Source organism: Xyrauchen texanus, chromosome 33 (assembly GCF_025860055.1).
Source record: "Xyrauchen texanus isolate HMW12.3.18 chromosome 33, RBS_HiC_50CHRs, whole genome shotgun sequence".
NCBI lineage: Eukaryota > Metazoa > Chordata > Actinopteri > Cypriniformes > Catostomidae > Xyrauchen > Xyrauchen texanus.
Genome location: NC_068308.1, coordinates 2,840,716 through 2,867,360, shown reverse-complemented (window position 1 = coordinate 2,867,360; position 26,645 = coordinate 2,840,716). Strand labels below are relative to the sequence as shown.

The 26,645-nt window shown below is 40.4% G+C and overlaps 1 protein-coding gene across 1 annotated transcript; it reads right to left on the bottom strand.

Moving 5' to 3' along the window:
- Positions 1-363: 363 nt before the first annotated feature.
- On the bottom strand, positions 364-5,246 carry LOC127627204 (uncharacterized). Its single transcript, XM_052103486.1, has 4 exons — positions 5,148-5,246; positions 3,619-3,765; positions 1,475-1,576; positions 364-791 (listed from the first exon to the last, which is right to left on the bottom strand). Exons 1-4 carry the CDS (start codon positions 5,244-5,246, stop codon positions 465-467), a joined length of 675 nt encoding a protein of 224 aa, XP_051959446.1. The 3' UTR covers positions 364-464.
- Positions 5,247-26,645: the final 21,399 nt, after the last annotated feature.

Here is a 26,645-nt window from a genome sequence, read left to right as displayed (position 1 = left end):
TGCTTAAATAGGTCTCACATAAACAATCACATGAATTTGTTCAAATTTCTCAACATTTTACAAAACATGTAAAATTTGCCCCTGGTGTACACAGAGGAATCACAATGTACAATAACAGCTGCCTGTGGCAATATAAATTCAAAAACACAATGCAAAATGAGTATGGTTGGTTAGATATTTCTGAACAACCCCATGTTGCACTGAAAATCAATATTTTTCAGTTACTTGAAAATGCCCAAACATTCATCAAGTGGAAGAAAGTTAAGAACAATCAGGGCAGCGTGAACAATCTTTATGGTGCCTTTGTTTAATTTGGTCACTTTTATGAAGAGTAAAGTAATCTTCAAATTCCAAGTCCGAACACTAACGACTGAACTCATCAGAAAGTCCAAAGGTCTCCTTCAGTAACAGTTTGCAGTTCCTTCACAGTGAGTGGGTAACCGTGTGACAGTTTTGACAGTGACTTAATTGTCCCCTTTCATTCTGCGAGGGTCCCTTTTCTTAAGCTTGTTCACTTTTGGGGACAGCTTTGAACAATCCAGCTCAAGGAGGAGTTTCTGGAAGACTTCAAGCGTGTACCTGAGCTCCTTGGGATAGGCAAGATTCACTGCATATGCCAAGCCAATGACCATGGAGCAAGCCCTTGGAAAGTTACCCAGAGCAGTCAGAACTTTCACGCCCTCTACTACGATACTGATGTCATCAGGACCCTCTGGCATAGTAGGCTTGATGTTGTAGATTTTAATCCTTTGTACAGCAAGGTCCTGTGACACACTGTCTTTATCAGCGTCCTGGAAAAGCAACAACATTGGGTATTTCAGACTGCACCACCAAAGGAGAAGATTCTAATTCAACAACTCCCGAATTGTTTTCAACCCTTTGGACAAGAAAACCTGTGGCTATCATGGCTGTTGCACATGATTTACTTCAGTTACAGAAAAAATCAGAGATAATGTACTTCCATAAGCATATTTTCATGCCAGGTAAGTTAAAAAGGATCTAATCAGCTGACCACCACATGAAAACAATTCAATGACACCAGAGATGATGGTCTTAATTTAGTCACAGTTAAATCTGCTAAATTAAATCCATTCATTGCTACAGAAATTAATTTCTTCCCAGCACTTGTCTGTGCACTTTGTGATCTATTGCACACATATTATTCTACATTCAATGACACAGGCTGGTCACCTAGTGAGCCTCTGGGAGTATTATACTGTAGTCTTTTTCCTGGTGCACATCTATGATGTTAAGTTAACCTTAGCCAGCCAATGAGCAGCATCTTGGTAGATCTTGGTAGTACAAGCATGCTGCATGCATATTGTCTTGGCTGATGAGATTTACTCCTTATCAAATTTGGTACAGAATGACCAGGCACTTTTTAATACTTGTCGAAGCAATTTGGCTGTCGACACCCAGCCCTAGAGATGAGACAGATCACCTTCTTTATATTTTAACATGTTCGTCAACTTACATCATACTCCTTTAAGAGGTGATCTGTGGATTCCCCAAGATACACCATCAAACACCGAATGACAACATCTCTAGTCATGTTGATGCTAGGGTTGCTTGGAGCCTGAAATGACAAACATAAACATAATTCAAGTTCATGGTGTAAAAATCATTTAATGACATAAAACATTCTTAAAGCTGAAACTTTTAACACTAGGTGGCTTACATTACTGCTAAACAAAATGTCTTAGGTGTCAACTAACAGTGCATATGAACTCCCATAAAACCACACAATTTTTACACATTGGGTTTTGTATGGATTAAACAAACAAGACATAACATGTCAATCGGTGAGCTTTATATGTGCTGGTAGGCAAATTTTTTGGACAGAGCCAGACTAGCCGTTCCTCAACGTATTCCTTTAAGCAGTAAGTACACAGAACTGAGTGATAACTGGCGCTAAACGAGTTGCTATATGGTTATGTAAACCACATATGTTGCACATTATTTGTAGATGACCACGGCAGACTTTTTCAATAAATCATGTTTAAAAAGATATACCTAAACAGATATGCTTAAAATGGCTGTTAATCACATAACCATTGCAGGTTGAGGGTTTTGGTTTCCAATCAACAACATGGAACATAATCAGTTATGCCAATACACTACTTTGCAAGTCTCAAACATGTGCCACTGGTTGTGAGTGATAGTGTATACTCAGTGGTCACTTTAAATTTGTGCACCTGTAAAATTTAAGTTCAATACAATTGGCATAAAGTCTCCTTTTATGATGTTCAGTTTTTGTTGACACAGTCATAGAGGCGGTATTAATGTATAGGTTTTAGCATTGAGCTTATTACTTTTGGTAGATTTTCTACTGGACTATTCGAAGGTATTACTAATATTCCAACATGTATGTCCCCACATGTATGTAAATATGCAAAACAAAGAATTACAAACACTTCAGCACAATGCCGTCCAGTATAGACCCTTTCATTGGACCCGTTGCCATGGTGATGTGCCAGCCCAAAGTTAACTTCCGCTCTGTTTGTTTATTAGTGTTTACTGGTTAATATGGCATCGACTACAAATGCAGTGAAAGTTAAGGTGATGAGCAGGTTGTTGCGCTGTGGGTTGCAGCCTGACCTCGGGAGCAAACGCAATTTTTAAACTAAAAATGTTAAGGTTTCCTAACGAGGAGGGAGACGGCGGTATTCAAATATGTGTAGGCTATCGTTACATTGTTTCACATACATTTATTAGTGGCAGCCCACCACATTATCAGCGCTGATCGCCACATATTGATTTCCATGTTTTTTACTATTTAAGATGGGAAAATTTGTATTTGACTGCAGAGCATATTCATTCACACTCACTCTCTCTCTCTCTCTCTCTCTCTCTCTCTCCCCCCGCAAACACATTGACAGCGGACCAGTCTGTGTATTGAATGGTTAGTATCATGAACAACGCTGCACATATCCATCCAACACGCTGTCAATCTCGGCAACCCACCTTGAAAAAAGGTTATTAGCAAGCATGTAAGGAGCCTAGCTAATGAGAGCTAGTATGTTAACCTTATAAAACCCTGCCGACACCGCGCTCGCCAGTTTCATTCTGTGGGAAACACAGCGGTAAATCAGACATGTTGGTAGAAAAACATTCTTGTCTCAAATTTTTGCTCAACGGGTCTGGTAGTGTAACCTTATCACATTTCAGTTTGGCCAAGTTACGTTTCTTTACTTCGACTGGCAAGAAATACCAGCTAATACTAATGTTATTTACTTGTTATGGATTGTTTGCGGAAGTCCGCCGGAAGTTAAGTTTGGCCCAGAGTAATGCACATGCGCAGTACCGTTTGTTTATGTTGTTACCGTTGAAAGCGTCTATAGCACCGCTTTTAACTTTGACTCAATAACATATAACTGAATGTACACATTTCTGACAATGTCAACAAAAACTGAACAATATAAACTTGAATAATTATGTATCTAATAAAGTGACCACTGAGTGTATACAAACTTTTTAAAATCTTAGCTATTATTTAATTTCTTTATCAGAGAGAATCATAGGCTAACATTACCCCTGTAGATTTAAGTAATAAGTGCATTATATTCCAGCAGTTTGATTACAAAATAATATACAAACATAATAGTCATTTAAGGGTACCTTGAGTAGGATGGCCTGCAACCTCAACCCCATGGTTCCACCTTTGGAGTGGAAGATGTTCAGAAGCCTCGGAGTGTATTCATCCAGCTTAGACATGAACTTTGACTCAAGATGCACCATTGTGATTCTGTTAAACTCATCCTGGATCTGAAAGACAAATAATGAAACCAGCTTTAAAGCCTCTTCTTACAACTCTAGCAAGAAGCAATCTTATTCTGATGATGATATTATGACCTTCATGTACATTCTGGGTTAAATCATCTGACTGTGCAGCATACTACAATCTTCAGTGTTGGTAGTTTCTCGCATGCACTTACAAAGATTATTTAAAATGATTCCTGTTAGAAACTGTACAGTTACATAATGCAACAAAATATAAATCATGCTGGAATTTGACTTTGAAAATATAATTGAAAACGGTTGACAGTTACATAACACACATTTTCTATTTACAATCTAAATATGCAAAACCACCAGTGCAGTCCTTCACAGTGGACTAGGAATATTTCAAATTAGCATGTGCTTGTAACTCACTTGAGATGGCTCAAATAGGGCAGGCCATCTGGTTTTGATGTCCTCTATGCTGGGTGATAGGTTGATGATTTCGTTTCTTCTGTGTGCAAATGTTTTGGCCATTTTTTCTTTGATCAATTTGTTGTTGTCCCTTTTTCTTACTTCAGTAAGCAACTGAATCCTCTCTTGTTCTTAACTTTCTTCATCCTCTCCTGCCGGGTAAGGGGGCAGGTAGTTTACCTCTGCCTTTCGAGGTTTTTTTACACTCTTTGCAGACTTCGCCTAAATTAGTTATTTACTCTGTTTTGTGGAGACACGTTCATGACAGAATGAGGATATACGGAGCATGAAATGCTAACATAATAGTGTTAAATCTGTTGTTGCAAACAGACGGACGATGCCTCTCTCTGGCAGCGCAAGTCCACATCATGCTCTAATTTACTGACCTCAGACGTAGCTCGCCGGTGTAATCTGTCAGCACGTGCTGAAACCGGCTTCAATGCATACTCCGACAGAGAAAAACTTTATGCCATCTCCCGTTGTGCCTCATTGTATGTTACCGTGAATTGCGACTTGAAACTGCGTGGCTAACATTACTTAACATGGAGCCTCTGTTAACTTGCACACCATTCAGGCGTGCGCAAAACAGACTAACGTTAGCTAGCTTGGGGTGGGGGAGGGGTGGAGGTGCAGGCCGATGCCAGGAAAATTGGCAAAAGTCGATTAAGTTAGCTGGTATCTTAAAGGCCATTATCTATAACGTTATACTTTGAAAACAAATTGTGATATTTAAACGACTAGGTTACTTTTTCAGTCATTAATTACCACGCTTTTAGTCGAAACAGTAGGCAGAATCACTGTTACGTTACATTAAGTTAGGCTAACATATCTTTATTTTTACTTTCAACCAATAAAGTTGGAATGTTTGATAACTTGCAGCAATGCAAATCAATGTTCAACTGCTAACTGTTACAGCAACTCCTTGTAAAATGATTATTAACTTATACAAGTCTTACCTTTGGGAAAATGGCAGTCTCTGAAATGTTGACGATCTGAAAATTGCTGGAGCGGAAGTGTAAGGTGATTAAATCCAAAGACCTCCTAATGAGTAACATTTACCAATTTTCTGCATCGTTGACTTTCCTGAAAAAATATAATTAAATTCTACTTAACGATTCACAGCTGATTTTATTCAAACAAAACTGAGTAAAATGTTATTAATAAAAAACTAGAATTTGTTGAAGTCAGCTCAGTGTGAATCCAAACTACAAATAGTCTTTTTTATTATGTATACGTTACTAATGTTTGATTATTAAATATTAATTGACGCCATTCCCAGTTTTTACAGTGCACTGCGGGTACCCTGATGGCTATCCTGTACTGGTATAGGTGCTCCACAGGTAAGGCCTCCTGCGCGGACTCCCCCTGTGTGTAATTCCACGGTTCTGTCCCCTTACGAGCAGACCCCCGTGTCTCCCTTAGGCAGTTACAGCTGCCCCGGTCGCCGTGCTGTAGCAACTCCCCCCTTTCTAGGCTGGATCTACCACCGCACCATACTTTCCACACGAGCCCTAAGACGGCCGTGTGACGTGTCTACCACTTTCCCTCCCCGAGAAAAAGGGCAGGTGTGGTCTCCGCAGGGTCTGGGTTAGACCCCCTTCCCTATATGCATGTAAGGGCCACGGCCGTGATTGCTCTATGCGAGAAACATAGAGAGAAAAGAGGCCCAGCCAAGCTGGCCCGTTCCCATGTTGGCAAACATCGCCTTGTTCCCCCCCTAGGGTAACTAGAAGGATTCCGATGTTCTTATGGGGCATTGGGGAAGGGTACGTGCAGCCAGGTACAGACGATGCGCGGCACTGTATGAAATCCCTGCCCGCCTCTGTATCGGCGGTTCACGTACATGGTTCAGTGCATGGCAAGATTGGAATGGGTCCCCTAGTGTCGCTTCTCCGACACAACGTGGAGAGAGCGACAGAAGGGGAACGTTTGGTTACGTATGTAACCTCCGTTCCCCGAGGGAGGGAACGACACGTTGTGTCTTTCCTCCGCCATGTCGCTGAACCGAGCCACTGTTGTGGCCGGACCATTTCGGCTCCTCAGAAAAATCCTGACTAAACTTCCGTTATTTGCCCCACTTAAATACCCGTATGCGGGGGCGGGGTATGCAAATACTGACTGCCAACTCTCATTGGCCGTTTTCAATAGGTCAGAGGTGAATATCGGCGCTCAAGAGAGACCCCTAGTGTCGCTTCTCCGACACAACATGTCGTTCCCTCCCTCGGGGAACGGAGGTTACATGCGTAACCAAATGATCTTGTTACATACGTGGAACAGACAAATCTTGTTACAATACACTGGTGTTTGGGCTGGCTTTGCATGGTCAAATACTATCACAACTGTAAAAAACTAAAATGATTCCCATTTCATGTGATTTCCACATAAATTATTCCAAACAGCATGGGTCTAATGCGTGTATAGGCATTAGACAGGTTGTATCAAAATTGGTTTTACTGTTCAACTGTTACATTTTGTTCCAAATAGAAACTATATCTGAAAAAAAAAGCACGCACACAAATTCTGATATTAGCTATATAGTCATGCTCTGAAGTTACACCAACCTGTCAGTCTAGAGCCAGAGAATCTAAAATGAGAACATGTTAGCACACTATTACACAGCAGAATGCATGAAATGGTTTCATACTCTTCTTAAAGAAACTAAGCATTATGCCCCATAATGTGTGTCAAAATGTATTTAAGTGAATGTTTTTCAGTCTCCTCTGGCAGTGTCTGAATACACTGCAAGTGCGGTAATAAACATACCATAACAAGCTGTGCTTATGTTTAAATGAACTCACTAGTGTACAGCACAGTAGATGCTAATACAATATTTAATATTTAGGTTAGTTCACCCAAAAATTATATTTCTCTCATGACTGACTCGACTGATACTAGATGTGCATGACTTTCTTCAGCAGAAGCGAAGTGAAGATTTTATCATCACATTTCAACTCTTTTTGTTCATATAATGCAGGTAAACAGATGCCATTAGACTGCTGGCAGTTTGACGGTCCAAAAGTCATATTTAGCATTAAAGTAATCCACGTGACTCGATCAATTAATGTCTTCTGAAGTAAATTGATAGGTTTGTGTAAGAAACAAATCAATAATTAAAAGTTACTTCTCAGCCAGCACTGAGATTACCTAACACTTATGTGACGTTCGTTCCTCTGTTGTAAACAAAGCATGCACCTCCGTCTTCTCACGTGAATGCGCCATTGCACTGATGTCACGTGATGCGTCGACTGCTGGCAGAGAGGGATTTTTAAAAAAGTTTTAATTATCTATTTATGTTGTACAAAAACCTATCGATTTGCTTCAGATGACATTAATTGATCGACTGGACTCTTTTGTTGTAATCGTGTGGATTACTTTTATGCTAAATATGATAATATGTCAAACAGCCAGCAGTCTAATGGCACCCATTTACTTGAATTATATGAACAAAAAGAGCTGAAATGTGCTTATAAAAATCTTCACTTCGGTTCTGCTGACGAAAGAAAGTCATACACATCTGGGATGGGATAAAGGCGAGTCAGTCATGAGAGAATTTTCATCTTTGGGTGAACAATGGTTAAATGTGGTGCTGGATCTTTTATTTTGTGGGGCTGTTTTTCTGCAAGAGGTCCTTGACATCTTGTTCAGATACATGGCATCATGAACTCTAACAAATACCAACAGATAAAAAACTAAAAACCTAATGGCCTCTGCAAGGAAGCTTAAAAAGTGTTTGATCTTCCAGCAGGACAATGATCCAAAACAAATATCAAAATCAACACAAAAATGGTTCACAGACCACAAAATCAAGGTTCTGCCATGGCCATCCCAGTCCCCTGACCTGAACCCCATAGACAATTTGTGGGGTGAACTAAAGAGGAGTCTCCACCAATTTTGAACTGAAATAAGGGAAGAAGGCATGGCGGAGCTGTCGTGCCACACCCTATTACAAGACAAAATCAAGATTAAATCCCATTAACTCTTTCCTGTGTATTCTTATTTCTTTAATACGTTTTCTTCCTTCAGCTACTGAAGCTGGACTATACACCACAATGGATCAGATTATTATTTTATTACCAGATAATATTAACACTGTGCTGTTTAACTCCAACGCAGCTCTGCTCGTAGAGTTTTACACAACTTGGTGCGGACACTGTATCACGTTCTCACCCATGAGGAAAAGTCTCACCAGAGATATTAAAAGGTAGTATTAGTGACTGAGAGGCAGGACCAGGAGTAACTCGGTGATGATTGTGCACCAGAGGAGGAAAAGAAGCAGATTAAAGAAGACAGAGATCGCCATGGCCCCCATCTGCTAAAAGTAGATTGTCCTCCTGTTCACTGACTAAATTACTTGGGAAAAATTTTGGGGATGCCAGGTAAGCATCAGCACCACCAGAGAAGTCAGCCTTTGACAGAAGGAGGAGGTACAAAATTACAAAACAGCTGATCCTTTGGCACTGTCTGGAAGCATGTTGGGTTGGTTGAAAGACCATCATCGTGAGTACCCTCAATTGGCCAAGCGAGCCAAGTAGTACTTATGTGTAATCCTCATCACAGAGCATGTTGACCAGCTCTTGTTTTTGCAAAGAACCTCGACACTCCCAAGCACTAGTTTGATGATCAAGAACAGACAAATGTAGCAGTTGCCAGTTTAGTTTACTTCAAGAAGTATATTTTTGGTTGCAAAAATGTATTAAAAGGGTGCGTATAATTATGGTAAATGCATTTAGCTGCAATATTAGCTGTAACAGGCTTTACTCAACCCTGACCCACTTTTTTCCAAGGTAAATTACCACAGCTTTAACAAACTCGCACTTGGCAAGATTAAGGGTTAGGCGAGCATCATTCAACCGGGCAAACAGAATCTCTAAGTTATGGATGTAGTATTTTCAATCACTTGAATAGACCACAACGTAATCCAAGTAAGCTTCACAGTAAAGCACCCCTGACCAATCTTTCTGCATGAGCCTTTGGAATGTTACTGGAGCATTACGAATCCCAAAAGGCTATGCGATTGTACTGCAGGAAGTTGTCAGGGGTTACGAATGCTGAGATTTCACATGCACGTGAAATCAAAGGGTCCTGCCAATAGCCCTTTTATAAAGTCTAATTTAGTGACAATTTTTGAAGCACCAACTCTATCCACGCAAACTTCCATATGCGGTAGGGAAAAGAATCAGGCTTTGTGATGCTGTTTGATAGTCTGTACAAAATAGAAAGGAAGCATCTGGTTTTGGAACCAGCAAGCAGGGAGAACTCCAGGGACTTTGGGTACAGCTAGCCCACTTTGAAGCAGGTAATCAGCTTCAAAGTGGGCTGTAAAGTAAAAAGGCTTTAAATACCTCAGCCTTCATGATCTCCTGCTTTGCAGGGTTTACTCTGTATGGGTGTGGTTTCATAAGTACAGAATTACCTACATCAGTGTCATGATACAACACTGTTGTTCTTCCAGGAAGATCAGAGAACAGGGTGGGATGTTTTTGTAACAACTTTACAATATTCTCACGCTGATTCTTAGGCAAATAGGACAGTTGTGACTCTAGATTACACAGTATAGCTGAATTGTTCAAATGCACACCAGGGTATTGAGGTTCATTCAGCATCAACCCATCCGCATCAGAAACATAGGCAGGAACTACAGTAACACAAGGATTACAAAGTGATGCAAGAGGGTTTGAGTTCCTCACATGCAACATATTGCTTTAACATATTAACCTGGCGTACTCTATTCTTACGTCAGCGATCAGGTGAACCCACAACATAATCTGTTTCACTAAGCTTCCGTTCAATGACATAAGGCCCACAAAACGTAGCCTGGAGCTGAGCCAAGAACAGGAACTAACATAAGAACAGACTCACCTGGCTGAAAACTGCGCTGTACTGCTCTTTTGTCAAAGTTTTCATCTTATACTATGATGTGGCTAGATTATTTCTTGCCACTTAGCAAGCTTTGTGCAGTTGCTCGTGAAAAGAACTGGCATGGTCTAGAATAGAAACAGATGTAGTATCCTTACCTATTAATGCTCCTTTAACATCTTCAAGGGGCCTCAAACGGTGTGAGCAAACAAGCTCATCAGGAATAAATCAGAAAGGTTCTTGAACAGACTCCCTCAGAGCAAACATAAGTAATGGTAAGCCATCCACCCAGTCTTTCCCTGTCTCTATACAGAAGTCACGGAGCATAGACTTTAGGGTTTATAAAAGCTTTCCAACGCTCCCTGTGACACGGGATGGTATGCACTAGACATGCAATGCACTATCCCCAACTCTTTCAACATCTGTCTAAACATCTTTGAGGTGAAGTTCGAACCCTGATCGGTTTGGATTACCCTGGGCAAGCCGAACTTTGTGCAAACTCTTTCAGCCTCTGGGTAACGGGAAGCAGTACACATTGTTAAAATATATTGGTGTCCGCGGTTCGACTTTGTAAGGGGTCTTACACAATCAATTACCAGCTTCTCAAATGGCTCTCCTATGATCGTAATTGTATTGAAAGGAGCTTTTGGAACAGTTTGATATGGTTTGCCTGCGCGCTGGCATGTCACACTAGCAGCAGAAACTAGACACTGTGGATTTTACTACTAGCCAGTAGTAATGTTTAGTGATATGCTGAAATGTTTTTGTGGCACAAGTGTGTCCAGAAAGAACATTTTCATGTGCCAATTTTAAAACCTGGGAACGATAACTGGAAGGTATAGCGATCTGATACACCATTTGCCAACACTCTCATTCTGAAGATATTGGCTTCCACTTGCACATCAGAACCCTGCTGTCCCAAAAGTATCCTACCCTCGCCGTTAAAATATTGCGATGGTCAACTGTTGCTCAGATGCAGTTTGTTAGTGTGGGGCCTGACTTTTGCGCAGCAGCCAGATATTCCTTACCTACCATAGAAGGAAGTTTGGCTGTGAGCCATAACCAGGGCCTACTTAAGTCGCAAAAGCCAACTCACACTGTTCTGGTTTAGGTTGCACAGTCAGGAAAGAATCAGAGATTCACAACATCTTGAAAATTTCTTGACTGGGACCGAGTAACAGCACATGCCAAAAAAGCTTGGGGAATCTTCCCAGAAAGATCAGACAGATCGCACGCAACTGGCGTACTTAAGATAATTGGACTGGGAAAGAACCCACCACCGGCAAGGTAATTTCCCAATATGAGGCTCTCACCATCTACAGGCAATTTTTTTATACACCCCCAACTGGACCAAGCCTTCAACAAGGTCAGACTTCATGTTAACTGTGTGTAACGGAACACTAATACAGCCCATCTCAATACCACACACCAGGACATTTGTGCCAGTATATGAAGCATCAGAAAAGGATAAAACATCTTCCAAAATTAAGGACTGAGCTGACGCGGTATCTCTCAGAATCTGTACGCACTTAATTACAGAGTCGCCAGCTAGAGATATATAACCTGTCATAAGACTATAGGACAAAGTGTCAGCAGCAGACAAATCAGGGACAGACTGTACAAGTGCAATTCTTTTAGGTTTCAAATTCGCAGACTTTTGTTTCCAAGCCTTACAATCAGAGGTTATATGGCTGTGATCAAGGCAGTGAAAGCAAACTCTCTCTTTGTGCTTTTTGAGACAGCCCTACCTCCACTACTAGGCTTACCGACATAAACTCAGAGTGTGCCCGGAACTATAGACTCTGAAGCTGAGGAAGTTTTTGTTTGACGCCCAGAAGAAAAGATGGTTCGATGGGCAAGCACAAATTCATCCATGAGAACAGTAGCATCAGAAAGTTGAAAATTTTTTATCATTTAAATGAACTAACATTTTCCGGTACACAAGTTTTATAATTTATATAGTCTTACTGGCAAGACACCACTTTTCAAAAAGCGTTTTCTTTTCTCTGGCGAATTCAACATAAGATTGTTTAGCTTGCTTTGAACACACCCTGAACTTTTGTCAATATGCCTCTGGCACCAACTCATATGCTTTCAAGACTGCTGTTTTCACAGTGTCATAGTCCAATGACTCCTCAATTGGCAAAGCTGTGCACACATCTTGCCAACGAGGTTACAATGCAGCAACAGAGCCCACATGTCCTTTGGCCAATTAAACTTAGCGGCGATGTGCGCGAAAGCGATAAAATAAGAGTCTACTTCTGCTTAACAAAAGGGCAGTACCAATTTACCTACATCGAAATCACTACAGGAAGGCAGCCTAGAACGAGGTGTAGGAATCAGTCAGCTACATAGGGTTTGCGCCTCAAGCTCAAGTGCATGCAATTTAATGTCACAATCTGCTTCAATTTCAAGAGCTCTCAGGTGAAGCAGCTGGTTCTCATGCTCCTGCTTCTTTAATACCAGATAAAGCTCTTTTAATTGCAGTGTAATGAGGATCTAGAGAAGATGGCTTTTTACAGCTACTTACCGAACTTGACGCATTGGACAAGGCATCCGAGCCCATTTCAGATTCGTCCCTCCAGCTCTGACGTTTGATCTGGTAAGAAACCTGTCTCTACTAATTTGTGATACAGCTCATCTTTTATCACCCATATCTGCGCCCCTCTGGAAACAATCATTTAAAAAAAAAAAAAAAAAAGTCAGCCATTAAAAGCAGATATTTTTTTTCTTCAACTGTTGAATTCCTCCAATGTAGGAGACATTATCAAATCGAAATCCATATTCTCTCTCTCTCTCTCTAAAAAAATCAGTCAGATTTTAGAAGCACTCAAAAGTAAGATTTATTGACAAGTGCAAAATACAAAAGGGAAGCTTCAAAAAGATGTCAGGAGGGGACCAAGACATCTTCAAAGAGAGTATCCTCTCCATCTTTATTCACAAGCTCTCCCTCCAGCAGCCAATCAGAGCAAGCCAGAAGATTGATGGTAACTAATGTCAGCTGTTGTTCATTAACCTGTGCAATGAGGAGGGAGAGAGAGAGAGAGAGAGAGCGAGAGCACAAAACAACACCAAACACTGCCACAATACGCACTACACACACACACACACACACACACACACAAACAGTCAGTAGAACAATCCATTATTGCACATATATAATAAAATATAATATAATAAAAAGATTATAATAGTTATGCCCTAGGATGTAACAAAACCTAAATATTTTCACTAGCTGTAATTCCATTGCTGATCTCAAGAATTGGCACTTTAACTAGTGAACATGTAATTTTAGAAATCAATCTTTCATAATTTGAATGGGATTAAATGTCGAAAGCGCTTGCGATACAAGATACATCATGACAGGTTTGACATCAAAGTTCATTGGTTCACACATGTCTTGTGACTATTTGTGATGCAATGCACTTTGAAAAGATTTGAATTGAACACTAACACTAAGGTGAAATGAGAGCTATTGTGGATATTCCACATATTTTGGATATTTAGTCTACATATTGTATACTGGCACTCTGAAAACGGAAATGTGCAACTGTTTTAGGTCTGCAAGATAACAACATTATTATGATGAACAGCCTTACAGGAACAAACTCTTAATGCTAATAATTATGTCCTCTACTAAATAAGACGCAATTGAAATTTAATTTAATTTCATGAATTTCATTGGCTATTTGATAACCTCCAAAAGTTCTTTTCACACTTGCTTTTTTCATCCATCGTTGTTAGCATTCTCTCAGCCTTTATCTCAGAGATTCAATACCTTGACTGGACTGCTTTGAGCAAGAGCTAAATAATGAAACATTTCAGCCAACACAACCTATGAATTGATTGTCCTCTTTTTCCCAGTTTTAATGCCCACAATGTAATATCTCATCTTTAGTGATTGGAATAACCTCAGAATGGTCAGCATTATCATACATTTGGTGCATTACTCAACAACATTACACTCTTTGGTACCGACTTACGGTATAACTTCTGTTTAAATATCACAGCTGAAGGTTTTATTTTGCAAGTAACTTGTGAGCATGTACTGTAGCCACAGGTCTTGTGTTTGGGGTGTGCTCTAAGATTCCTTTTACGAAAATATACCTGCTACTAACAGAATAACTTGATGATTACATGGGTTTCCTGCTAGGGTTACCTGTACATTACCTCATAACATCCAAATATCAATTTGCTGGTCTGAATCTTTCCCACATGTTGCGTACTGTGTATCTAAACGGCGTATGCTCCCATTCAACTGAGATGAAGCACAATCTGATTTAAATTTTGAACACAGGAATTGACACAATCTTGGGCAAATTTGCAAGTGTCTTCTCTATTTCATTCTTTGCAAGTGTTTAATGTCCTTTTCTGTTAATATGAGGATGAGCTATTAAAGAAATAGTTCACTCAAAACTTAAATTCTGTCATCATTTACTCACCCATATGTTGTTCCAAAGCTGTATGACTTTCTTTTTGACGTGGAACATGGAGAAATTTTCATTAATATCCCGGATTATAGTGGGTTATTGCGAAAAGGCAGTGTTCTCAACATTCCCGTTTACCTACAGTGTATAGTTGTGTACACTGTACTCTTTGCTCCCAAATAGATGCATTCAGTAAGAATTGCGCTGCAGTAGTGGGGTTTCCTTTATGTAAAACTCTGGGATTCCCCCAGTATATAAGCTCATGTATGCAAACATGAGGGACAGTCGATATTTGACACTGGTGTGTATACATTTGTATAGTTTATAGTGCATGTGCTTTTCTCACTGTACTCTCAGAAAGTTTTTGTTGATTTGTTGTTGGGCTCCATCCTATGACGTTTGTTGTCTGGTCTGTTCACGCACATGAGCACTCAAAAACATGTTAGAATGGCGCTTATGTGTTTACATGACCACATTAAACCACTTTCTTTTAGAGAAACCTAGGTGTTGTTGGGCCAAAATCAACAAAGGGAGTACAAAATCGACTACAAATCCCAAGAAGCCTTGCTCACTTTACAACTGTATGAAATTCCAAAGGATCAAACTCTCAACTCCTATTGGATGAAGCGCTCAGCAGAACGCCCCTCAACCATGATGTCAGCTGGAGTAGAAATACCTCTGAGGTCCTTCTGAGCAAGTGACTTTGCATGCTGTACGTAGATGCAGCTCATCGATGCTCTCAGGTGTAGCCTCGTTGCACAAGGAAGTAAAGTACGACTTGAAACTGTGGCCATACTATCTCCATCTTGCCTGGACAAGTTGAGATTACTCTGTATTCCACCGAACACTAACAGATCCGAAGGAGACAGCCGAGCAATCCGCATCTCCATCCGTTTGCTTGCAGAAGCGAAGAAAGAAGATTTCTCTTCCATCTTCAATCGAGTCGACGTCGCTGATTTCTCCGCCAGCCCGCCGAGAATTAGCAGCCATACCGCCCGCCGGCAGAGCGAGGAAACGACCTCCCATCATCACCCGAGCCCGAGTCGGAGTCAAACGACGGATGAACACACATTCTACTCACGTCCTCACGCGGTTCAAGTAAGAGGTTACGTCTGGGCAGAGATGGAATATTATACTGTGTTATTCTTGTGTGTGAAGGTTATGGCTTGTACAGTTTACGGACCACCGAGTCCACTCATTGCTGTTAATAATACTTAGGGTATTACTGTAACATACTGTTATCACAAATGAGATTTGCTGTGTTGTAATCCAACCACGTTGGACTGTGTATTTATGCCATTACGGATGAGACCGACACACTGTGTTTATCCATTAAAGGACCAAAGACCGCGGGACGGGTTACGATCCGTTCACCGCATCTCTGAGTGATAAACCAACAGTTGCCTTCTCTCCCACGATCACGAAACCGGCTTCGGCGTCGCCACTTTATTCTATCTCTCTCTCATACTAACTTCTCTCCACCCACATTCGCGGCCATACTATCTGTCCAGAAATCTCACATGACGCACACGTCCGCCATATTGTGTGCGTCACTCCTCACACACACACACACACACACACACACATACCTTCCTCATGTGTTATATGCTTATTTTTGATTACTATATCTAATCATGTCACTCTTAATTTTTAGTTGTAAGTCGGAAGTTTATTGACTGCATTGTATTGATTAGTTGATATTACTGCATCAATAAAACTAGTGTTTTGGTTTGCATACACATGTGTCAAAGGCTGGCTGGCGATGCCAGTGCTCGGATTCAAGCCTTCATTGTTCCTTTTTGAAAATTGATGTTCTTTGGATGTCGATTTTCCTAAGAGAACAATCTAATATTGAGACTGTTATACTGTCTGGTTATTAATCCCTGATTCCAGGGTGGTGCCCTGGTGATACTGTATTAAGCCTTATTAATATTCTATTGATCATTGACAATTATCTTTGATGATTGTTGAATTTGAAGGATCAATAAGCTATTGTTAATTCTAATCAATGTTCCGTTGATTTTAATAATGAATGATTATCTTTGATAATAATTAATATTCTATTGATGATTGTCTTTGATGATTGTTGATTTAAAGGATTATAAAGCTAACATTGATTCTAATCAGTGTTCTATTGATTTTAATAATTGATAATCATCTATGATAATGATTAATTATGGCTAATAACCAAACCCACAACTTAACGTAGAGCCCTACAGTTTGTTAAACTGCTTTCTCTTAATCCCTTAAACAGTGTAAGGAAATATGTGTTCCTGTTTACATGACATTTCAGAACCCAGCTTTCTGCAAAAACCCTAAATCATTTTCTTGAGTGCATGTTAACGTGGCCAATGATAGTTTATAGTGATTATAGAGCTAAAAAAAACAATCTGACCTAAAAGTAACATAAAATAGTCCATGCAAAAAACAAAAGTGAACATGAACACGAGTCACTGAGAAAAAGTTTCTCTCATTGCGTTCATGAACGTCAACTGGCATCAGGATTTTCACTGAAAAATACAACATAGTCTTATGACAACTTGTAATGATTCACAAAAGATGTTGAAATCGATACCACTTGGCTCATTTAAAAACGTAAAACCTTTAGATCAACCAATCAACAAACAGATTTTCAAATCGATACAATACAGGCATCAAATGTTAGCTAACCTCCTATCCAGCACATTAGGCTATTTAAATAAACATCTGTGAACAAATTTGGTTAGTCATTTCAAATTTTATGAATTTATGCAATATAAATGCCTGATGTACAGTATGTCAATAATCTGTAATACGCTTTCCTCTAAAGTTATTATCCTTGTAAAATAATTGTTAGTTTAAGGGTTTTGGGTAAAGGGGTTAGACTTTATGTAAGGTTTAGGGTTTGGTTATGGGTTAAACTTTGGAAAATCGTAATATCATCGTTCATTGGTTTATATATTTTTGTCTGGGAATAAAAGTCATATGTTTTTGTAAGCCAACTCTAACCATTTCTTATGATTTCGCCATCTTCAATTAATTATTGAAACTTGTCATTAGACCAGACTGGAAGAATTACTTCAGATTGTTTCTCTCCAAAACCAATCGTATGCCTTCACAAGACTTTGAATATGATGCATGAGTCACATGGACTACTTTTACAATACTTTCGGGTGCTTTTTTTTAGCTCTAAAGTGAGTTGCTATAAACTGCCTTTGTACTGAAAAGACAAACTGGGATATTCATTCAAATGTTTCCATTGGAGTTCCGGATAAAGAAAGTAAGTCATACTCACACATACATACATACATACAATAGTTAGAATTATATTGAGTAAATGATGAACAGGGTGAACCTTCCTTTAATTGCAACTGTAGATTGAGTTTCCCATGGACCTCTGCAAACAGCCCAAACATTTTTGTGAGAAATAGGTATTTCATACTTAAGGTTATGGGTTTGTTCAAAGTATGTTTTGTCTTGAATACCACTAATTAAGAATAAGATCAACATATTGAGGAAAAAATATACTGTACATAATGGCCTGATTATCGATGTAAATATATGAAAAGATTTTGAGTGATCTGCCAGCATTGGAATCTCAGTTTGCCAAAACTCATTGATCATGGTTCACTAACTATGACTATAGGAAGTTAACTACAGTATATGCCTGGCTGAACATGTAAGTCATTGGTCAAGGGAGTGTATGTGAAATCCAAAGTTGGCAGGAAGATTATTGAAAAGTTTTGAAGTTGGAAAAGTTTTGAAGACTTTTCCTCCAGCTGTGTACTTTGCTGTGTGGATCTCTTGAGATTTATATGTCAGTAACAGTACTGTATATTTGTAAAGAACCCAACAGACAGCCAGTGTAGAGTTATGGAGTTTGGATAGACAAGCTCAAACTTTGTAGATTTGGTAAGAACTCTGGCACCTGCATTTTGAATGAACTGAAAACATCAGGGGGCTGATGTATAAACATTGCGCATGAATACTGAAATGTGTTTACTCAATTAACCATGCTCACATTGGTATTCAAATTAAATAAACTCAGGGAAATTTGGGCATTTCGTCCGCACACTCTTGAATTGGTGACTCAAACTATCCAAGTAATGAACTGAACAGACTGATTTCAAATTCTGCTTTTCACCCGAATCAGAAGTAACTGTTATCCAGCCAATATTAGGTTTTATTAATTTCAGGTAACTAAAGGGAAAGGCATTAAAATATAAGCTGTGAAAAGGACAAATTGGTTATGGATGCACCGCTTTTGGAAGTCTTTTCTCATTACATTGTTATGGAGGGAGCTTACTTTTTAAGAGAGTGAGGATTTCTTGGCTCATTATATTTTTGATTCCCAGAAGCCATCCGCTTGGAACTGTGTTCTGTTAGGGAAATCACATTCTGAGATAAAAAATAGCATTCAAATAAATATGAATTTGTGATGCACAGTTAAAGGGATAGTTTCCCCAAAGCTGAAAATTCTCTGATAAATTACTCACCCTCATGCCATCCCAGATGACTATGACTTTATTTCACATCCAGCTGCAGTGGCTGTTCCACTCCCCTAGAGCTTGATGATGGGCATATGGAATGCCCCTTGTGTCTCTGTCCCAAACATCTCTGGGAGGCCTAGTCGGACCCATGCACGCATGGCCTATGCCCTTGGAGATGCGAGACATCATGGTGACTAAGGACAATATGTTCTCTCCATCTGGGAAACGGAAGGCTCCGGATGCGACGCTGGCAGCTCGCCTAAAAAGAGTGCTTAAACTTGTTCCATGGCCTTATTGAGCAGAAGAGTGGATGATCTATCAGCAGCCATGTCTCGGATGGAACATCTGCTGATGCAGCTCCAGCCTGTTCCGGGGATGCAAATCACAACTTCATCTGCTTCCGACATGGCCTTAGAGCCCGGGACAGATGAATATGACAGCAAGGACAAAGCGGATGATGATGCTGTCTCTACAGCTGCTACTGATTAATTTTTCAATCCAGAGGAAACTGAGACCCCAAGACTGTACCTGTCATCTCCCTCACTCAATGACATGTATCTCACTGCAAGCGCGGATGAAGTGAACGATACACAAGCGCAAAGCTATGGCCCGGTATCATCTATTATCACTTCAGCCCTGGCACAGTTGGGTTTAGACCTAGTGCAGCCCATGCCTGGAACGAGTGCGCATTTCCAACACTCATCTGAACAAGCACTGACTTCTATTCCCAAATGTGACGCAGTTGTGGAGGAATTTGTTACAGCTTTTAAAACAGCGGCTCAAAGAATTCACCTGCTGTCTGTGACTTGCGCTATGATGAATATGGTGGATCCTGCACAATTTGGCCTGGATCGAATGCTGAATGTGCACACTCCTTGATGGTCTGTCTCACAGGACGAGGCAGTTCGTACTGTTAGATGCCCCAGCATGGTGTGTAGATGCAATGAGAATGACAGCCCGAGTGCATACAATCTTGATTGTATGCACAATTCGGCCGCATGGATAACACTCTCTCTCATCTCCTACTCGCAGTGGATTTAGTCAGTCAGGTGCCGAGCCCTTTTTAAGAGATGTGATTGGGCTGGAACTGCAATGTATGGGTTGCTCAGACATCCCTCTCGGATGCTTGTAGGTTCACGCTTCGGGAATTACCCTTCGTACCTGGTCACTTATTTAGACCCGCAGCCGCTGATTCTTTAGAGCGCTGCACGTGTGTGTCTGAGTGTAGACGACAGCAGTTAGAACCTTGCAGATCGGATAGATTTTTGCCCCACACAACCATAAGGTCCGTGTGAATGCAGTACTGCCAATCCTGCAGGCAGAGCGAAAGGGCCTTTGCCAAAATCTTTTTCGGCTGTCTGGCTGTCGCAAATTCAAATAAAGCGGAGGGTGCATGTCAACCTGCTCGCCTGTCTCTTAATAATGCAGCTTTATACCCAGCAGATCTGGATGAACAAAAGCTGTCCCAATGTGTCCCAATGTCAAGACATTTTGTCTACAGCCTTCCTGAAATCAGGAGTCCCGATGGGTGTGGTGCCATGTCACAGTAATCAATACGGAAGCCTCCTGTTCGGGTTGGGGTGCAATCTGGCAGTACAGGGCAGTGAGCGGCTCGTGGAGTCCCTGTTGCACATCGGATCATATCAGTTTACTAGAGCTGAGGGCAGTAATGTTGGCCTTGAGGCATTTTTTACCCCATCTTTGTGGCAAACTGTGGTAAATGTGGTACATGCTCTATTCTGGCCTAGAAACTCACAGACAACATTTTGCGCTGTACATTTACCAGGAGTGCTGAACACAAGAGGAAGATTTTCTCTCAAGATATCAGCTTGATCCAGGGCCATGGAGATTGCACACGGACGTGGTGCATAAAATTTTTTAATGCTACGGTACAGCATCGGTGAAACTGTTTGCCTCAAAGGAATCCACTCATCGTCGCATGTGGTTTTCCCCAACAAACAAGACTGGCACCCTCAGCTAGGATGTGCTAGCACATAAGTGGCTGAGAACTTTAATTTATGCTTTTCTGCCGCTACATCTCCTTCTACAATTATTAGTCAGAATTCACCAGCACAAACGCTGTGTCCTCGTGATAGCTCCCCAGTGGCCAGCCAGACCCTGATTTGCTCTTCTGTTCTCTCTTATATGGGGGGAGTCCTTGACTGACTTGGGAGGGCATAAACTACAGCCTTGTATGAGAATAGGTTGAAAATATTTTTGGCTTTGTATACTGAGTGAAATACCATTGCAACGCAGTGTTCAGTGGCACTGTTCCTAAATTTAAGGAAAGTTGAAAGTTTGCATAGTCTCTGGGGGTAAAAATGGGCCGCCCCTTGGGTTGTACAAACATGTGTCTTCCTTCCTTAGAGGTGTGCACTGTCTTCATCCATATCGAGCACTGTGCGGCATGCAATGGGATTTGTATGCTGTCCTAAAATCACTGTGTGTAGCCATCAGTGTTAACTGAACTAAAGTGAGTCTCACTGATAATGGCTTTTCTGTTCGCAGTGGTTTCAGCGAAAAGTGTTGGGGAGCTCCATGCACTTTCAGTGAGCCCACAATGTTTGCGATGGAAACCTGAGTTCGCAGGTGTTACACTCTGGCCTAATCCATATTTTCTGCCCAAAGTATTGTCCCCTCAGATTGTTAACGAATCAATAGATCAATTGATAGTATATCTGTGAGGCTGTTGTAGAAACATTGCTAATATGGGTTTTAAATGTCAAATCACTGTCAGTCATGACACCTGGGTCCCTAACTCTAGTACACATAGTACACTTTTGGCTTTTACAGTAATGAAGATGGTTTTAGTCATTTTGTCCTCTTTTCTTTTTCCAAAACTTTTCCAAGCTCTCTATACCCACATAATCTGGCTGTGTCCCACTTTCAAAAAGCAACTCCTAACAAGCAATTTGGCTGATAAATCCTGACAGGCGTTGGAGAGTCACTTTGGAATTCAGATATCAATTTCATACCATATGAAATTCCCTTTTATAATCATGCAAATTGCCCAAGTGGCGCGCCATGTCGAATTGCGTGGGACAGGCTCACCTTTTGATGTCAACTTGTGCTCACAGTAGGCCGCAACAGGTGCTTTGCTTGGCTCCAGTGTATGCCTGAATTTTTAAAAGGGAATCAGTGACATGCATCACAACACCACCCCCACATGGAGAGTCTCTCTCACTCTAAGGCTGAATTTTGGTAAAGTAAAAAATCTAAATATGCTGTACATGAGATGCATGGGTTTGTTTGGGCTAATATTCAGATGATTTATGTTAACGGAATGTGCACTTACTATGTATTGTGCCTGGAACCTGTTAGTGCTAGACAGTATTCTGTTATAGTGCACATAATAATTTATTGAAGAGCCAACAAAATCCTTGTCAGAAAGACCTGTTGTTTTGAATTTATGCCAAGTTTTTATCTTCAGGGAGGGATATTTTTTTTTTCCCCAGAAATATTTTTGCACCTCATAAAACCACATGCTCTAATGAAACTTAACCATGGTTTCACTTTAGTAAAACTGCAGTAACATGACTGTAGCAACTACATTCTACATATATGTTTGTGGTAAGAACCATACTTATAATCAACAACCTAAAATCAATAGTTTGATATATTCCCATCAGTTTTTAATTGAATTACATCATTCACAGTGCTACATGGGATTGTAGTGCATGCCTTTGTGAAAGATGGTCTTGTAGCTTTGTCTTTTTGTCCGATATTCAAATAATTTTTTGCCTCAAAACAAAGTTTGTAATGTTGTGATTTACCTCAGAGTTGGTTCAGATCATGGCATACAACTATTTTATGGAGGATTTTATGAAAAGCCTATGCAAAAAACATTATGGAAAAAATATTTTCGGAACCCAGACAGCTGAAAAAGAAGGCCGGCTCTTTTGCTGGCTGCTGCTCTTCAAAGAGAGCATTCTTTAGGGCACTCTGCTGGTCTATTTCCTTTACAACAAGACAACTTGTATGATTTATTTTTCGCCATCTAATACTATTATTATGACTTGTCACCGGGTTGGCTTGGCCTTATACATCGATGAGCCAAAACATTCACAGGTGAATATCGTTGATCATCTCCTAACAAGGCCACATGTCAAGGTCTGGGTAGATTAGATGGTAAGCGAATAATCAGTTCTTGTAGTCAATGTGTCGAATGCAGGAGAAATGTGCAGGAGTAAAAACCTTAGTGACTTTGACAAGGGCCAAATAGTTATGACCAGACGACTGGATCAGAGAATTTTTTAAACGGCTTGGCTTGTGGGGTGCTCCCGGTCAGCAGTGGCTAGTACCTACCGACAGTGGTGAGAGGAGGGACAAACCACAAACCGGCAATAGAGTGATGGGTGCCCAGGGCTCATCAATGAGCGTGGTCAAGGAAGGCAATCCCATCTCGTCCATACTGACAGGTCTACTGTCACACAAGTCACAGAAAATGTTAATGATGGTTACAGGAGGAATGTGCCGCAACACACAGTGCATAGCACCCTGCTGCGTATGGTGCTACTTAGCTACAGACCGGTCAGAGTGCGCATGATGACCCCTGTCCACCATCGAAAGCACCTACAATGGGCAAGCGAGCATCAGAACTAGACTTTGGAGCAGTGGAAGAAGGTCGTCTGGTTCGATGAGTCCCATTTTCTTTTTACATCATGTGGACGTCCATGTATGTGTGCATCATTTACCTGGGGAAGTGATGGCACCAGGATGCGCTGTAGGAAGACGACAAGCCAGTGGAGGGAGTGTGATGCTCTGGGCAATGTTCTGCTGGGAAACCCTGGGTCCGGCCATTCATGTGGATATCAATTTGACACGTGCCATCTATCTAAACATCATTGCAGACCAGGTACACCCTTTCATGGCAATGGTGTTCCCTGATAGCAGTGGCCTCTTTCAGCAGGATAATGCACCCTGCCACACTGCACACATTGTTCAGGAATGGTTTAAGGAACATGATGAAGGGTTCAAGGTGTTACCCTGGCCTCCAAATTCCCCAGATCTCAATTCGATTGAGCATTGAACAAGTACAATCCACTGCAGCTCCACCTCACTTTTAGAGGTCATGCCTCAGCGGGTCGGCACTGTTTTGGTGGAACACGAAGGACCAACAGCATATTAGGCAGGGGGTCATAATGTTTTCGCTCATCAGTGTAGAAAACAATACCCTTATTGAATGTTTCAAGATATAAAGTCTCATATCCCTGTACAGTATATGTTTACAACTAATCAGTAAACTTCCTTTTGATGAGGTTTGGGCTGGATGGAATCCCAAGCAGGAACTTAAAAAAAAAGAAAAGAAAAGAAAAAATCAAGCTTTATCACTGTTAAAGGCAGGAAATAGCTTGATTTTTTTCACTCAAGGCTTGAAATCCCAGGAGTTGCAGACTAACCATATTGCATGTCAAACAAAATGAACATGTGCGATTTAAGAAAAGTTGTGATTTTACACTTTGCTAGACCCTTGAAAGGTTGATTGAAGTGCCTATAGCTGCTGGGAACAAAAATTATTTTGGTCAGCTTCAGAGGCGAACAACGACCAGACCCTGAAATCACAATATTAGTTTTGTGTAATGGTGAATTAAGTCAGACTGTGCTGCAACTGGAGACAGAGAATGTTGCATTGGATAAAGATATTTAGGGAAAGTTCTGTAGGTATTGTGCATGTCATACGGTCTGCTTACTCCAGTGTTAATGTCTCAATATATACAGCTAGGCTATATGCCATTGCAGTGACTTAGACATCTGTGTGTTTGTGATTTACTGCAATCTGTTACGTCTTCAACAGATTATAGTGTTGTGACTATATGTACGTGACTGTGGCAACATTTTCAAAATGATATTTAGGGGTTCATGACATGTATCGCAGTAGTCCAAGGTGAAATGTCCACTGTGTGCTGCTAAAGCAATTTAAAAGTTCCCCAAACAGATGAGGTTTTTAAGATTAATGCTGTAAGTTTGAAATAACCAAAACTTCCCTACCCTAAACCTTAAACAGATAGTGTCAGAAAAAGCAAATGTAAGATGAAAAATGGATGAGTGCTTGTAAATGTAATTGGTTATGTAGAATGCAAATGATAAAATGTATCCCCTTATAAGTAATTTACTATAGTACAAATGTTTAGACGTCATAAGGTAGCATTGTGTAGGGAACAGGGCAAAAAGTAGGTGTTAATGAACTGATGTTCTGCTGTTTTACTTGTGATTTGTTATTGTGAATAAAAGTCAGTGTTGTTGTGTGTCTAGTATTTCATCAGGAAACTGCAGCGATACGTACAATGAGCCACATGAAATTTGGCAGAAATGTAGGCATATTACTGATTATATTCATACCTTATTCTTTAATCATATAAAGATCATATAGAAAAAATGACTGTTATAGAACTGGACAAACAAATACTGTGAATGGATCTCTCCATTTAGTGTCCATGCACTTGATACAGCAATTATGGATGGCTTTGATTCTTTACAGTATTCAGATCTGCCTCTCATTAGCTGCTGCGCTGTGTTCTGCCGTCTCTTTATCTGATTGTACAGAACTACAGGCAGCAGATTTATGCCTTTAATTACATTTCATAACACATGAAAAACACTATCAGCATCACAGCCCAAACAGAACTTTACAGACGGGAAAAGGGATCATAATGCACACCCTGCGGCACAAGGGGGAAGGTTTGTGTTTTTTATAGCTATAAAAGAGGATCTACAGTGAATTATGTATGTACAATGTTTTATGTAGAACTGTATGTACTTGGGGCATTTGAGTACCCATGTCCTATTTCTATTTCTGCCTGGAGGGAAAACAAAATGGCCAAGATGGGGTCCATATGCAATAACATTTATAATAATAGTTAATGATGACCCCTTTAAAACATTTAACAACATTAAGCACGATTCCCGACATCACAGGCAACAATTATACTACATTCCTCATAAGACATAAAGAGAAAGAACACTCCTTAAACATGTTTGTTAAAAAGGAATATGTGTCATGTGTAATATGGCATTATGCCCCTGCAATTGTAAATGTATGCTGACTGGACGCTGAATGTTTCTGATGGACTCTAAACATCCTCAGTGCGGCACTGATGCCATTAGCCTGTAGGAAGGTTATTGATTAGACTGATGCCTCCAGTGGATGATAAAAGGAGCGAGATTAGCTGAAACGTGGGAAATGAATGATGGTACAATACACTGTAAAATGCTGCCTAGCATTTAATGGACGTTATCTTCTGTTTCAAAGTCAGTTTCATCACAATCCATGTAAAACGCACACATCCAAAATGAAGTTATTGCAGGTTCTGGACTAAAACAATGAATAATTGTCATTAAAAAAAATCATATCGCGTGCACATTCACTGAGCACTTTATTATTTACACCAAAACCAGTCTGTCGAACTTCTGTGGCCAGTTATTGACCTTCTTCAGGGTTTGAACCTGCTTTCCTATAAATTGTGGATAACTGAGTGTCTGTTGATTTTCGAAATAAATTTTTTTATTTTTTTTTGTTTCAGGAACTGGAGGCCCCCAGTGTAGGGAAGCTAGCTGTCCTTGTCCTTTTTGTGGTGGTGTTTATGTAACCCTCGACTCAGGGTTTTGTTATCTAACTCTAAATATCAATTGTCTAAGTTCGGTCAAGAAGCTTTGGGAAATTTTCCTTTTCTTTTTTTTTTAAGCTAAATACGCAGAACTAATT

Bases quoted from the DNA above. Each gene is read 5' to 3' on its own strand.
- LOC127627204 (XM_052103486.1), bottom strand. From the start codon at position 5,246: ATGTTACTCATTAGGAGGTCTTTGGATTTAATCACCTTACACTTCCGC. The intron at 3,766-5,147 runs GTAAGACTTGTA...TTTGTCTTTCAG, and splicing joins AGACTGCCATTTTCCCAAAG to ATCCAGGATGAGTTTAACAG. The intron at 1,577-3,618 runs GTACCCTTAAAT...TTGTCATTTCAG, and splicing joins TGCAGGCCATCCTACTCAAG to GCTCCAAGCAACCCTAGCAT.